The sequence below is a fragment of the Trachurus trachurus genome, assembly GCF_905171665.1.
Source record: "Trachurus trachurus genome assembly, chromosome: 3".
NCBI lineage: Eukaryota > Metazoa > Chordata > Actinopteri > Carangiformes > Carangidae > Trachurus > Trachurus trachurus.
The window spans coordinates 20,944,334-20,957,551 of NC_139893.1; the positions used below are offsets into that span (position 1 = coordinate 20,944,334).

At 39.2% G+C, this 13,218-nt stretch overlaps 1 protein-coding gene across 1 annotated transcript in view; it reads left to right on the forward strand.

Moving 5' to 3' along the window:
* Nucleotides 1–13,218, forward strand: part of LOC311008191 (transcription initiation factor TFIID subunit 4) — an 85,946-nt gene that overhangs the window by 30,472 nt on the left and 42,256 nt on the right. The window contains exon 10 of the mRNA XM_084001643.1: nt 9,683–9,813. Within this exon, the coding sequence (XP_083857769.1) occupies nt 9,683–9,813 (131 nt within the window). The remainder of the gene's footprint in view (nt 1–9,682; nt 9,814–13,218) is intronic.

A 13,218-nucleotide genomic window follows, 5' to 3' on the forward strand; every position in this document is an offset into this window, starting at 1 on the left:
ATCATGTTTTATTTTTCTCTCTGTGCCTTGTTGATCTAGTATCGAAATCAGTTTCTTTTGGCAAAGCAAGCCAAATAAGATTTGTGAAGCTAAATATGAAGACATACTTGAATACCCTATTTTTTTTCTCATTTCCACTGTTGCATAACACGTTGGTCAGCAAGACTGTCCTAAAAACTGTTTGGAAGCTTAGACAAATTAATTCTGTGTTCAGATGTGCGTTTAGTGCGTAAGATTGTTCATGATTATGCTCCTCCCATAGTCGCAAACCTTTCACAAATAAGTTACATAACTCGCAAAGCACAATGCACAAATAAAAGTCTTCTGTATCTGTAAATCAGGATCCATATTTGTGCTCATAATTTACAACTCATATAACATCATTTGTAGGATCCATGGGAATATGTAGAAAGTAACAAATACACAAGTTTTATTTATTTTTTACTAAAAAATTGAATGTGTCTGTTCGGCTATGCGTGCAATGTTGGCCTATTTGTAGTTGTGATGTTGGATTTTGAATTTTACTGTTCCCCACTTGCCCTGAGATTGCAGATGGAAATTAGCTACTCGTTAAATTTGGTACAGTGATCCTTTTTTCTCTTTTGCGGCGTATTTGCATGTACCGTATATGAACTTAAAGAATGCTGTAACTCTCTGTAAAAAAATGGAAACAATGTAAATGTCAAAGAATCTTGGAGGAACCAAGAGGTTGTTTGTTCTGCCTACACTGTAAATTGTAACGTGTTGTTTCAACTTAAAAATACGAGTGAAAGGGCTGCCTTAAAATTTCAAGTTAAGTGAAAGAAAATAATTTGTTATCTAGGTTAAATATTCCTTGTTGGGTAAACACCTGTGTTAGTTTGGGTTGATTTATCTTTCATAATTGATTTAACTCATACAGGTAGTTGTTTGAATCTGAAATGGTCAGTTGTGTTAACCTTTGGTTTCAGTTAAGTTAACTTGGATTTGTCAATAGATTAAACTATTTAGGGTAGTTGTCTGAACTAGCAAATCTGTTTCATTTCAACTAAAACTGTGAGTTGTGTTAATCTCTTGTGTCAGTTAACTTGACTTGGATTTATTAATTGATTGAACTGCTTGGTTGTTATTTGAATTTGCAAATCTATCTTAGTTTAATTAAAAGTGTCAGGTCATTTGAATTAAATTAATCAATCACTTGAACTTATCCAAGATGTCTTAGAACTTTGAGCGTGTTTGCTTCAAAGAGAAATATGACAAACAACAATTAACATGCAGCCAGTTAAACATTTATTGGAGCACACACCTGTCAAGATTTACTGAACCTCCTTAAAATTTACAGCATTGCAAGTATTATGTGACAATACTGCCATATAAGAGAACAAAGGGCCACAAAGATCAAGAATAACATTCTCGTCCAACACCACAGGACATACAGATCAAGACTTGCTCCAACTAATGTTAAAACATTTGAAGTCATTCAGAAAGTCCTGATGAACATCGGTGGAGGACAGTGTTCCTCACTTGTGCATGGTTTCAGAAACAGACTCCTGCGGAAAACCATGTGAGATTGTGCTCGGATGACTCGTCTAGCTCCGGACTCATGTTAAAATTGTCTGGTATTCAAGTCAGTTCATATTTTGCTGTCTATTATTTGTAGCATTTGCAAATGCTATTTTCTGTTAAATGAGCAGGAACACAGCAGACCATTTCTGCCAGTCAAAGAGAAAAGTCCCCCCTCCCCAGAGCCAAATTTGAGTTTAAAAAAAAGTCAAATTGATGAGAAAATGTCCAAATTATGAAATTTAAAGGGATAGTTCACCCTAGAATGATATTTCGCTCATTATCTACTCACCCTCATGTTGACTAAGGGCTGGAAGAAGTTTCGGAGCCCACCGTCCCTTCTCTGAGTTACAGGGGGTCTTAGCGTAGCAGTGCATTTCAATGCCATGGTAGCAAAGGGACACCAGAGCTCTTCGTAAAAAAAACACACACAAAAAAACATCCAAATACCTCCATGATGCTCGTATGTAATGTCCGTCTTGTGCTGAAGCCCCAAATTGCGGAATTGTCCCGAAAAAAATTAAATAAGTCCACATTCCAAGCATGTTTGTAGCATTAGCTCCCAGTGTTGTTGTCCGGTCTTCCGCTGCCAGCGCGCATGCGCAAGAGCACATGAGAGCACTGAGACCGACTCGAGTCTCAGTGCGAACGTTGCGCATGCGCGCTGGCAGCGGAAGACCGGACAACAACACTGGGAGCTAATGCTACAAACATGCTTGGAATGTGGACTTATTTAATTTTTTTCGGGACAATTCCGCAATTTGGGGCTTCAGCACAAGACGGACATTACATACGAGCATCATGGAGGTATTTGGATGTTTTTTTGTGTGTGTTTTTTTTACGAAGAGCTCTGGTGTCCCTTTGCTACCATGGCATTGAAATGCACTGCTACGCTAAGACCCCCTGTAACTCAGAGAAGGGACGGTGGGCTCCGAAACTTCTTCCAGCCCTTAGTCAACATGAGGGTGAGTAGATAATGAGCGAAATATCATTCTAGGGTGAACTATCCCTTTAAAATTTGAGTTAAACGTAAAAAAAAATTTACGAGGGTCAGAACGTCCCCTGAATACCATGGGAACATTTTTTTTCTTTTCACAGGCAGAAATGGTCTTTCATACAGATAGAACTGCAGACAGTTTACAAAGTGCCATGTTCAAGGCAAAAGATGGACCTATTTCCATGACACTCAGTTCATCTGCAAAGGTCCATACAGTATACTGTAGTTATTTGAAGATCTTCACGATCATTGATAGTTGTTTTTTCTGTTTGGTTTTTGACAATTTTGCATCAAAAAGTGTTGCCTTTATATTCAAGACACAGCAATTTAAACAATTAGTTCAGTGGATTTGGTTGAAAAATTAAATTCAACAAATGTGAGATGCTGAGTAGTGTGCACATTTATGCATTTAACATTTTCAGTTTTATGGTGACAGGAATGTGTGCAGTTCAAGAAAATGTTACACATCTAAAGCTACTCATTTATTTGTATCGACAAATTGATACTTGGAATGTTCAGTTTTTGATTGTATGAAGGAAGATGATGACAGGTTTGCCGTGTCTAGAGTTGAGTCTGTGTGGTATTCAGAAGACTTGGTGTGCACTTTCAAAGTTGCTTTATCTTTAGGAAGCTCCGACATGCTACTTAAATTGCACAGTTCATTGTCGAACTCGGGGTCCTGATACTGAATCACAAGGTCGCCCTCCAGTCCCAGTTTGGTCTTCGGGATTGAGCAGAAGTCATGAACAGTCTCCGGCAAGGTGTCAATGGTCACCGTTCTTATGTCATTTTCCCTCAAGATGATGCGCAGCAGCATGATGAAACTGAAATGAAAATAAAATCCACATAAATTACATAATTCCACAATTGGATTGAGTGTGGTCACATTAATAGAATTCAAAATATGATCAGGTCTTTGAAGTGTCTGTTATTTATTTGTGCATTGAAGTATCATTCTGAACTCATACTTGTTGATATGTGCACTGAAATGAAAAGGGGTACTGCTCAGGTAGGCAGTGTGCCTCGGGTGTATATCATTCCATGAATATCACTTTGGCCCCACGACGGACATTTTTGTCCAATGAGGGACATTTTAATCATTTTTTGGCCATAACTTTCACTGAAAAACTTACCACTATTTCTAGATTTTTTAAAAACATGTGTGCAAAAGTGGGGGGCTTATGAGCTTTAAAAAAAAACAACAACAATACCTTAATGTACAGAAATGCCTTTGATGAAACCACGAGTCGGCCTTGCACGTTGTATGCCGACAATGGGATGTAGTGGTTCAGGTCTTCAGGTTCAGCTACCGTCAGTTGAGCAGGGTCTCTCTTGCAGACTTGAACTGTCTTGTACTCTGTCGTCGACTTCTGACCAAAACACACACAAACACGACAGAAGCTATGAGCTGATGCTCCAAACTTTAACTGAATAAATAGAAATTACACTTTTAACAAATTGAAAACCATGTGTGCAAAAGTGGGGGGCTTATGGGCTTTAAAAAAAACAATACCTTAATGTACAAGAAATCCCTGAAACCACGAGTCGGCCTTGCACAGTGTATGCCGACAATGGGATGTAGTGGTTCATCTACCGTCAGTTGAGCAGGGTCTCTCTTGCAGACTTGAACCATCTTGTACTTTGTCGTCGACGTCTGACTGAAACACACACACACACGACAGAAGCTATGAGCTGATGCTCTAAACCTTCACTGACTGAATAAATACAAATTACATTTTTAACAAACTGAAAACTGGTGATGGGTCTTGCCGTGCCGAGGCTTCGAAGCGCGCGTCGAGTAATCCAGGAAGTATTTTGTGAAGCGCGTATCGAAGCGTGTATCGATGACGTATGAGATGACGTCCGAAGCCTCGCCGGCCCGTTGCTCCGCCTACTGGTTCAGGAAGCGGTTCGCGATTTGGTGCGCTAGTCGAGGCCATGGATGTATTATGGTCGAGGCACAGTGAAACGCAGTGGAGGTTCCCCTGCATCCTGTGTTATTTCTGCATCGATTGCAACAAGTGTTTCAACAGTATTATCTATATCTATATTCTGAATAAAAATTATTCCACAAGTTCAACTAACAAGTTTTCAGTGGAAAAATTATTCCACAAGTTCAACTAACAAGTTTTCAGTGAAAACCATGTGTGCAAAAGTGGGGGGGCTTAAGACCTTAAAAAAAACAACAATACCTTAATGTACAGGAAATGCCTTCGGTGAAACCAGAAGTCGGCCTTGCACGGTGTATGCCGACAATGGGATGTAGTGGTTCAGGTCTTCAGGTTCGGCTACCGTCAGTTGAGCAGGGTCTCTCTTGCAGACTTCGTAACATCGCAAGTGCTCCAAATACCAAGCTGAGAAAGGTTCCGGAAGAAAAAATAGCTTGTTGCATACAAGCGACACTTGGGTAATCGTACAAAAATAATTTCATATTTCTTGTTCTAGCACCCTTTCTATGATTTCCTGTGATCTCACAACAACCTGACCCCCAGGTTAAGAACCGCTAATACAATGTACTGACAAACATCATAATTAATCATTTGTTGTTTGCATATCTTAACATTTCATCCATAAAACTTGCATGAAAGTTTCAAGAGCACTTTATTACTACTCAGAGAGAATTCTGATTATTTGAAGTGTGGTTATCAGGTACTTATATATAGTCGAGTATTACCTTTCATAGATGGCATTCAGCAGGGCCCGTAATGGAGAAGCAGCAGGAGTACTGGTGCAGGAAGCTCCGCAACATACTGCTGAGGACAGTCAATAACAAAATGTATTTAAAATCTTAAGAGATTAAGTTTTAATTTTTTTTTTAAACAGAAATGAACATAAGCTAGATATAGATCAAATTGAACATTCACAATAATAAAATATTACAAAACAACTTCTCGTCTATGAAATATTCTTTACTTTATTCCCCCATTAGTCCATCCAAAGCATATCATAAGCTGTGGTATAAGAAACTGGAATATCACCATTTGACTGAAGCAATGTGTATTGCGTAACAGCAGGTAACGTATTGTAGACTTCAGCAAGAACCAGGGTTCCTACAGCTTAAGCCAACTTAAATTTAAGAAGTTTAAATGCTGCTTTAAATGAAATTTAAGACCGACTTCACAATAATCACAAATGCAGAAAAAACAAAACAAACGTCACCACATCAAGGCTATAGGGTTAGGGACAATTTTACCCACTTTAATATGTGGTCCAAGGTAAAGTGACTGCTACATGAATGATTGGGAGGGAGAAAAAAAACTTCTGTCAGAATTTTACCAATTATTTTGAGATTTGAGACTAATTATAATCATAAAATCCCACTTACCAAGTGTTAAAATTTTTAAGACCTTTCAAAAATCGATTTAAGACATTTTAATGCCAATTAAGGCCTTGTTTTTAGATTAATGAATTCAATGCCTTTTAAGACTTTTTAAGGATCCGTAAGAACCCTGAAGAACAGCTGCTGTTGCTTTAGCACTGCTAATGTTAGTCACACTGGGCAAACACACAAACAAAAACCAAAAAAGGCTTTTAATACACACATTTTTCTCCCAGATGTTCTAAACCCTGTTAAATCGTGCTCATTTTGCTTAACTTTATATTTTACTTTTAGACTAGTTGACCAGACATTCACATTTTTCCACTGCAGGCATCTTGTGTGTGTGGAGCGCACACCTCCATAACCCCACCACAAGCTGGACCGAAGCCAGTGTAACATTAACGCATTCAGCACAGGCATGCAGACTCTGGTGCTATTAGCACTGCTAACGTTAGCCACGGTTTACAAACAATGTGATTAAGACTAACTTAACAGTTGAGTAGACATTTAACTTACACTATTTTTCCACTGTGCCTGTGCAGAGTACCGACCCACACACCACAGCCTAGACGCCCCCTCCTAGCACTGCTAACTTTGCTAAGTTAGCTACACCTGAAAAACACACGTTCTTTTTCTACACTCGACACATTCGTTTTTTTCCCACTGCACGCGCACACAGTACAACCCCCCCCCCCCCCCCCACCTACCTAACACACACACCTCGTTAATTCACGGCAACTGAATAAATAAATACCGAGCAAACTCACCAAACGCCAAAAACATAATTACCCTCACACTTATATCCCTTATCAAACCGAAAAATACAACAGTAAACCTGTTAAATTCAAGTTTCTCCCATTCACTTATCAAAGACTAAATTAGCTTAAAGTTAGCTTTAAAAGTAGGCTATATCACCTTGTTAAACCACATAAACTCGACAGAAAAACAAAAGAAAACTCACCAAATACTTGTCGACTCGTTTTTCCCACACTGCTCTGTCTGTGTCGTCGGAATAAATCCTGAATTCAGCCAGTGAAAGTTTTACCTCCGAAGAAACATGCGGTCGACGATGCCCTCCAACTTGCGTCCAAAATGGAGGAAGGGAGGAAAGGAGCACATTCTCCCGCCCGCAGCTGCATTCCCACAATGCATTTCAAGAAAAGCGTGATGACGCAGCCGTTTTTATCCCCAAAGTCAAGTTGACTTACATTTCTAATTCAGTTGGGCCTGGATTTTCAAATTAGCATTTATTTTTTAGTTGAGACGTTTTTAACTAATAATTTCATGTTATTATAACAACCTCAGTAATCATGTGTCCTAATGACATAGAATAATATGTTAAGATAACAAACAGACAAAATCACAATTTACAGTGTACTTGTTTAGATTTGGGAAAAGCTTATTACCATGATCAGCACTTTTGCTTTGGGAGTTCAGGAGTAGCTTTGTCCGTTTTTGTTTGCTGAGGGAAGAGCTGTGTTTTATTCTTGGCATCATGACTGGAACAAGGATATGACTTGAGGCTATGGCATCTCTGCAATTTGAAAATGGCGTAGTCCTTGTGGCTTCATTAGACCTTGACTCTTGATGTGCAGTTGAGAAGATTTCAGCTGCGTTTACTGTTAGTCTGCAGGGATGAAGCACCTGTACATCTGAGATCATGGTTGTCTCACAGAAAAGGTAAGCTGCTTGATCCAGGTGAGCGAAAGTACTAGCCCCAGGTGGAGCTCCGGTTTCTTAGGGTGTTGGGTTATTATGTGTTTGTGGGCAGAGCTTAAAGCAGAGTGAAAGTTATGTCAAAAGCTCTTCTATAATGATCACACGGTGAAAGCTATAATAGAAATAAACTAGCATGGATGGCTCGTTCAGGACCTTTTTCCATGTTCACTGCCAGCTACTTTTCAGGGGAACCCTTGTTGCTATGGATACCAGTCATTTCTATACTAAATAAATATTCAAGTTACCAGGCCTCAATGCAGATTTTACCTCTCAATGGGATTGTGTTGGAGATGATGGGCAGGCAGCTACTGCATGAGAAGCTATTGTGGTATTTAACATTACAAGTACCAGACTAGTAGCCTACCTGGTGACTAAGAACTATCAGAAACAGGTGATTTTAGGTTTATTGAATCTGATTGATTGATCTGATGTGGGCAGTAAGAGATGCCCGAACACAACCTCTCTCCGCTTAAAGACACATAGCTTAAATACAATTTTAAGAGACATAATTTACTTTATAGTTTGTCATTTGGTTGCATATTACAGAGATGTACCCACGGGTTGCTAGTGGTGGCATGGTCTACTGGTCAACGCCTACATGTAACTTTACCACAATCTTATACAACTTTGTTGTCTATTGGCCAATATCCAAAGTATTTTTTTATTTTTCCATAATATTGAATAATTAAATTCAGTTCTCCAGCGTTTATATAAGGATGAATTAGATTAAAAGCATCTTACTTGTGACCTAAGGATAGTTTACATACAGGACAGAAGCAACAAAACTTTGTTATGAAATAGTTTGGCGAAGAAATGGATCTTACGTTTCGATTTCACAACAGATATGGATTCATGAAGCAGCATATTAATATGTTAACATTCACTATAGAGGCCAAGTGTGACTGATGGGAATGATGAAAAAAAGAATTGTGGGTCAAACTGGAGATGTTACAGCCTTTGATGCATGTCATTCTTGTTATCTTTTCTTTCTCTCCAGTATGAATTACACTACATATTAAAGCTGTCCACTTCATTAGTCTGTTTCTTGCTGTGTTAAAGGCTTTTTTAATGTTAATGTTAATGATTTGTATCATTACAAGCTGAGAAACATGTTTTTGCTCACAGAAATGTGTCCCTCTCTGGCTAATTCTCTTAAACTTTCTCTGAAATATTAATGTCTATGAAAGATCTTATTTTTGAAGGAAGCAGAGGCCTATTAGTGTTTTTCTCTGACCTTGTGACATTGCCACTTGTATTGCCACTGTAATTATAAGGCTAACAGGGCTTCCTCCATCTATTTCAAAGCTCGAGCTGGTGAGGAGTATATGTATTGTTCCGCTGATTTAAATAATTGGTGTGGTTTACTTAAAAGGGTGCCAGAGAGAAAATTATGTTAATGGAATTATTTAAAAGGAAGTTGGAAACAGATAGTAACCCTACCAAAGTCTGTCCGCCTCTCTTTTGTTATGACTTCAGATGAGTTTTGCTCCAAGGAAACTAAATTATCCTTCTCCTACGAAAAGAGATGGTCAATGTCGTTTACACACTTGAAGGAGCTTAGCTAGTAAAGCCACTCCGGAATTTGCACTAAGACTGTGAAACAAATTAACTTTCGGTGTGATGAGTCCTATTTCTGCGAGTTAATTGCACACACTAATCCAGACAGTTGAATGTGTGTGAAAATGTAAAAGTGGAGGTACTGAATGGATGTTGTGTTCTTCTGGTGGTGTGTCTTTACAAGGTTTTTGGTTGTGTGTGTGTGTGTGTTTGTTTGTGTTGCTCTCAGAAACAATTACTTCCTACCTGCTTAGCTGTTGTTTTTCTTGAAAAGGCAAATGGTGAGAGCAAAAGCGGTGATGATAAAACAGCCACTTCCAACGTTATTATCCCTTGAGTAGAGCAAAAGTGAGAACAGAAGTTGTGTTACAAAAATCCCAGATGGTAAAGGAAGAAGATCGCTGTTGTGAATACGACAGAGTCAGGGAGATGGATGAGGAATCAGGACTTAATACTGAGAACTGAATTGATGATAATGAGTGTGAGTGTGTGTGTGTGTGTGTGTGTGTGTGTGTGTGTGTGTGTGTGTGTGTGTGTGTCCTTCACAGCTAAGAAGTTTGGAGTCACAGAGGTCCCCATGGAGGCTGTAACATTCATCTCTCACGCCACACAGTCACGACTTCGCACTGTGGTAGAAAAAGTTTCAACTATCGCGCAGCACCGACTGGACTCCTGTAAGGTAGGAAGAGTGCACACAAACACACACACACACACACACACACACACACACACACACACACACACACACACACACACACACACACACACACACACACACACACACACACACACACACACACACACACACACACACACACCCCTACATCCCCACATATTAGGGATAGTAATTTTTAGGCTAATTTGACTGGCTGACTGCCGATATTGCCACCATTAGTCAGCAGAGTCTACCAAGCAGCACTGGTTTCCCTCACGGTTTGGAAACAGCGGTGAAGTAGAGGAGCACTTCCAATACACTGAGCTTCCCCTCCATTTCAGCAAACAAACCTATTTCAGGTTCATGCTGCAAACATTCAGGTTAACATTCAGTTGAATCTGATGCAAAAAGATTCACCTGGATTTACGGGGCAGTTCCAAATGAATAACGAAGGAACTGAAATGCTCAAGTGATCAGGCCTTTGACCTTGAACTCACAGCAGCTGATCAGCATCTGGAGGTCAACTCTCACCCAAAGTGGCCGATCTTGCAGGTCAAGTTTGAATCAGGCTGAATTTGATGCACAGCAACAATCCAGGGTCAGTTAAGCAGCAGTAAAAATGTCTCAATCAAAAAAAAATGGGAAGCAAAATCTATTGTGATTGCAGCGCCATACTGTGGGATACCCTGTGTGGGTTGCATCGAAAATGAATTGAACAAATTATATATTAGCTTAAATTTGTTTTGTTTTTTTAAATCATAGAAAAAGATTAACTTTTCATATATAAACACCGTCGCCATCAGTTAAACCACTTGTGATTCCTGCTCCTTCTTCAAAATCCTGGAAAACGATCCCAGAGAGAGCCAACATGCTTATTTTTATTTACCGTACATGCAGTGTTCATACATAGGACAGAAGAAATAGCACGTTGTTATGAAGTACTGTTGAGAACAATGAATAATAACAGTACCAGTATGAACAGATTCAGTGAAACCCTAATGACAAACATCCTGAGCATGCAGCCAGTGCTGCGTCATTTATTTGAGTGCCATCAGGGAACACTAAAGCTGCCACCGAAGTTACAAGAGCATTGACATTATTTGTGCCTTGTACTTTGGCATGAAGCAAACCAGATGATGTCAAAGTTTAGTCATGAATCTGTCATTATATAAAATGTGTGGCCTGAACCTCGGCAGTTGTTTACATATTCGGACAGATATTTATGTAAGAAAATACACAGTATACATCAGATTTAAAAACAGGGACAATATTGAATAAGTTGAGATGGAGAAGAAACTTCATTGGGACAATGAAGGTCACACACAGAAACATAGAAACTCGATTATGGACACACTTGAATGCTCCCAACATTCAGACACAGACACTTAACAGTGGTATGAAACACGACTGTCTCTCCTACAAATAAACAAAAAATGTACATAAATACATAAAAGTTACTGAGAAATTGTATTTACCCTGAAGTTGATAAACAGGTGAGCTCAGACTATTTCAATCAGTCAGTCAAAACTTGAGGTATGAAAGAATTTCTGAGCCGTGTCTCAGCCTACCTGCGCGCTTTTCTCATTATTGGTGGCTTTATCTGTGCTAGCTCTTGAATGTAACTATATAACCGCATTTAATTGGTGTACATTAAAGTGTAAACCCCATCGCAACTACAAGCCTAAATCTTGGCGTTGTTGGGAGAACTGGGGGAAAACTTTGAAAATGTGTTTTTCCTGACGCCAAGGAGGGAGGATGAGGAGCAGGGAGGAAGAGCATGGCTACAGTTGTCCCCATCTTGTTTTGTGCGTCTCCTTCTTTCCATTCGTTCTTTTCCTTTTTTGTGGTTTTGTAAATGAGGTGTGTGTGAGAGAGGCATGAAGCTCTGTGAAGTCACTCTGTTGACATCAGCGAAAAAAAAGAGAGAAAAAAAAAGAAAGAGAAAAGACCAAAAGATGAAGCGGCCTTAAAGAGCGACCGGGCTTCGGCAGCGGCGGCAGGAGCTACGGCAAGAGTGCAGGCTCAGCGCTGCAACAAAGAGGAGGGAGACTGGATGAGAGAGAGAGAGAAAGAGGGGGGTTGGAGGGGTGCTGGCGATGAGCCTCCTCTGATGTGTCTTTGTGCTCTGTGCCACCCGGTTTCTCTCATCCACTCATGGAAACACACACACACACAGAGCTGACACACACACACACACACAGAGAGAAGGAAGAGAGTGATATAGAAACCAAGTGCAAGAGAACAGAGCTGCACATGCACAGGGAGATGTACAGACGTACGCACACAAACATGTGAAATAAGTTAATAAATTAACTTTTGATGACCTACAAAAGTTGTTTTTACACTTGCCGTTCCTTTTCCCAAGTGGGATTTGATGCTCTAATGCAAAGAGACGCCTCGTCTGTAAATAGAAAAAGTTGGTGTGTTAGACTGATGCTGCTTCTCTTCAACTGTATCCAAAAGTTTGGATTCTTTGTTTAACCAGATGTGCAGTTAATAATGGCAGTATTTCTTATGCCATGTTGGGCAGGGCATGCTGGAGTTATTTATTGTGATCTGTGATAGTAATCACAGATTTTAATCGAGGGCGTCTTCCTCTCTGTTTTTGAGGGTTTGTTTTTAACGTTGTGTTGTTTATCAGCCCAGCCCAAAGTAAGAGCTCTGCATTACATGTGTTCATCGTAATTACAAGCAAAGCATGACAATCAATTCAGTCTAATCTTGATGAGTTTAATTGATTATGAATCAGAAAAATGGATTTGAATTTTTCCAGTATTCAAGTCATTAAATATTGCAAACCTCAAGTAATATTATAATATAGACTGATTCATGCATCGTCCCATCAAGCACATTAATTATGATAGAAATAAAACTTTTTCAGCAGTTTTCTCTCCATCTGTCTGGTTTTCTCTCCCTCTCTGTCATTACATCTCCTCTTGCAGCAGTGGCGGCTCTGTACATCATGAAAATGTACTTAACATTCAGTGATGACGGTGCTGTAGCAATTAGTCCATCAGTCTATTAGTTAATCAACAGAAAATATATTTGCCACACTTGTAAAAAAGATGAATTACAGAAGTCATGTTTCAAGGAAAAGGGCTAAGAAACAAAAGTTTTTGCTGATTTGCTGCTTTTCTTAGTTTTACATCATTACGGATGAAAATATCACCGTGGTAATGAATGTTGGTCATATGGGGAATTTGTTATTCTGTCATTTTGACATTGATAAACTGTTTTGCTTTTCTTTCTTTTTTTCCCACACTTGTCTGAAACCCACTAGAGTTCATGTGATTTATTAAATCAAATAATTCACAGATTAATCCGTAATGAAAATAATAATAATTTGCTTTACTTGGCTGTGGAAGAGCAGTCTTGTGAGACGTGAATATACATCTAGTATTCAGTACTACTGTTCATTTGCTAATGTAA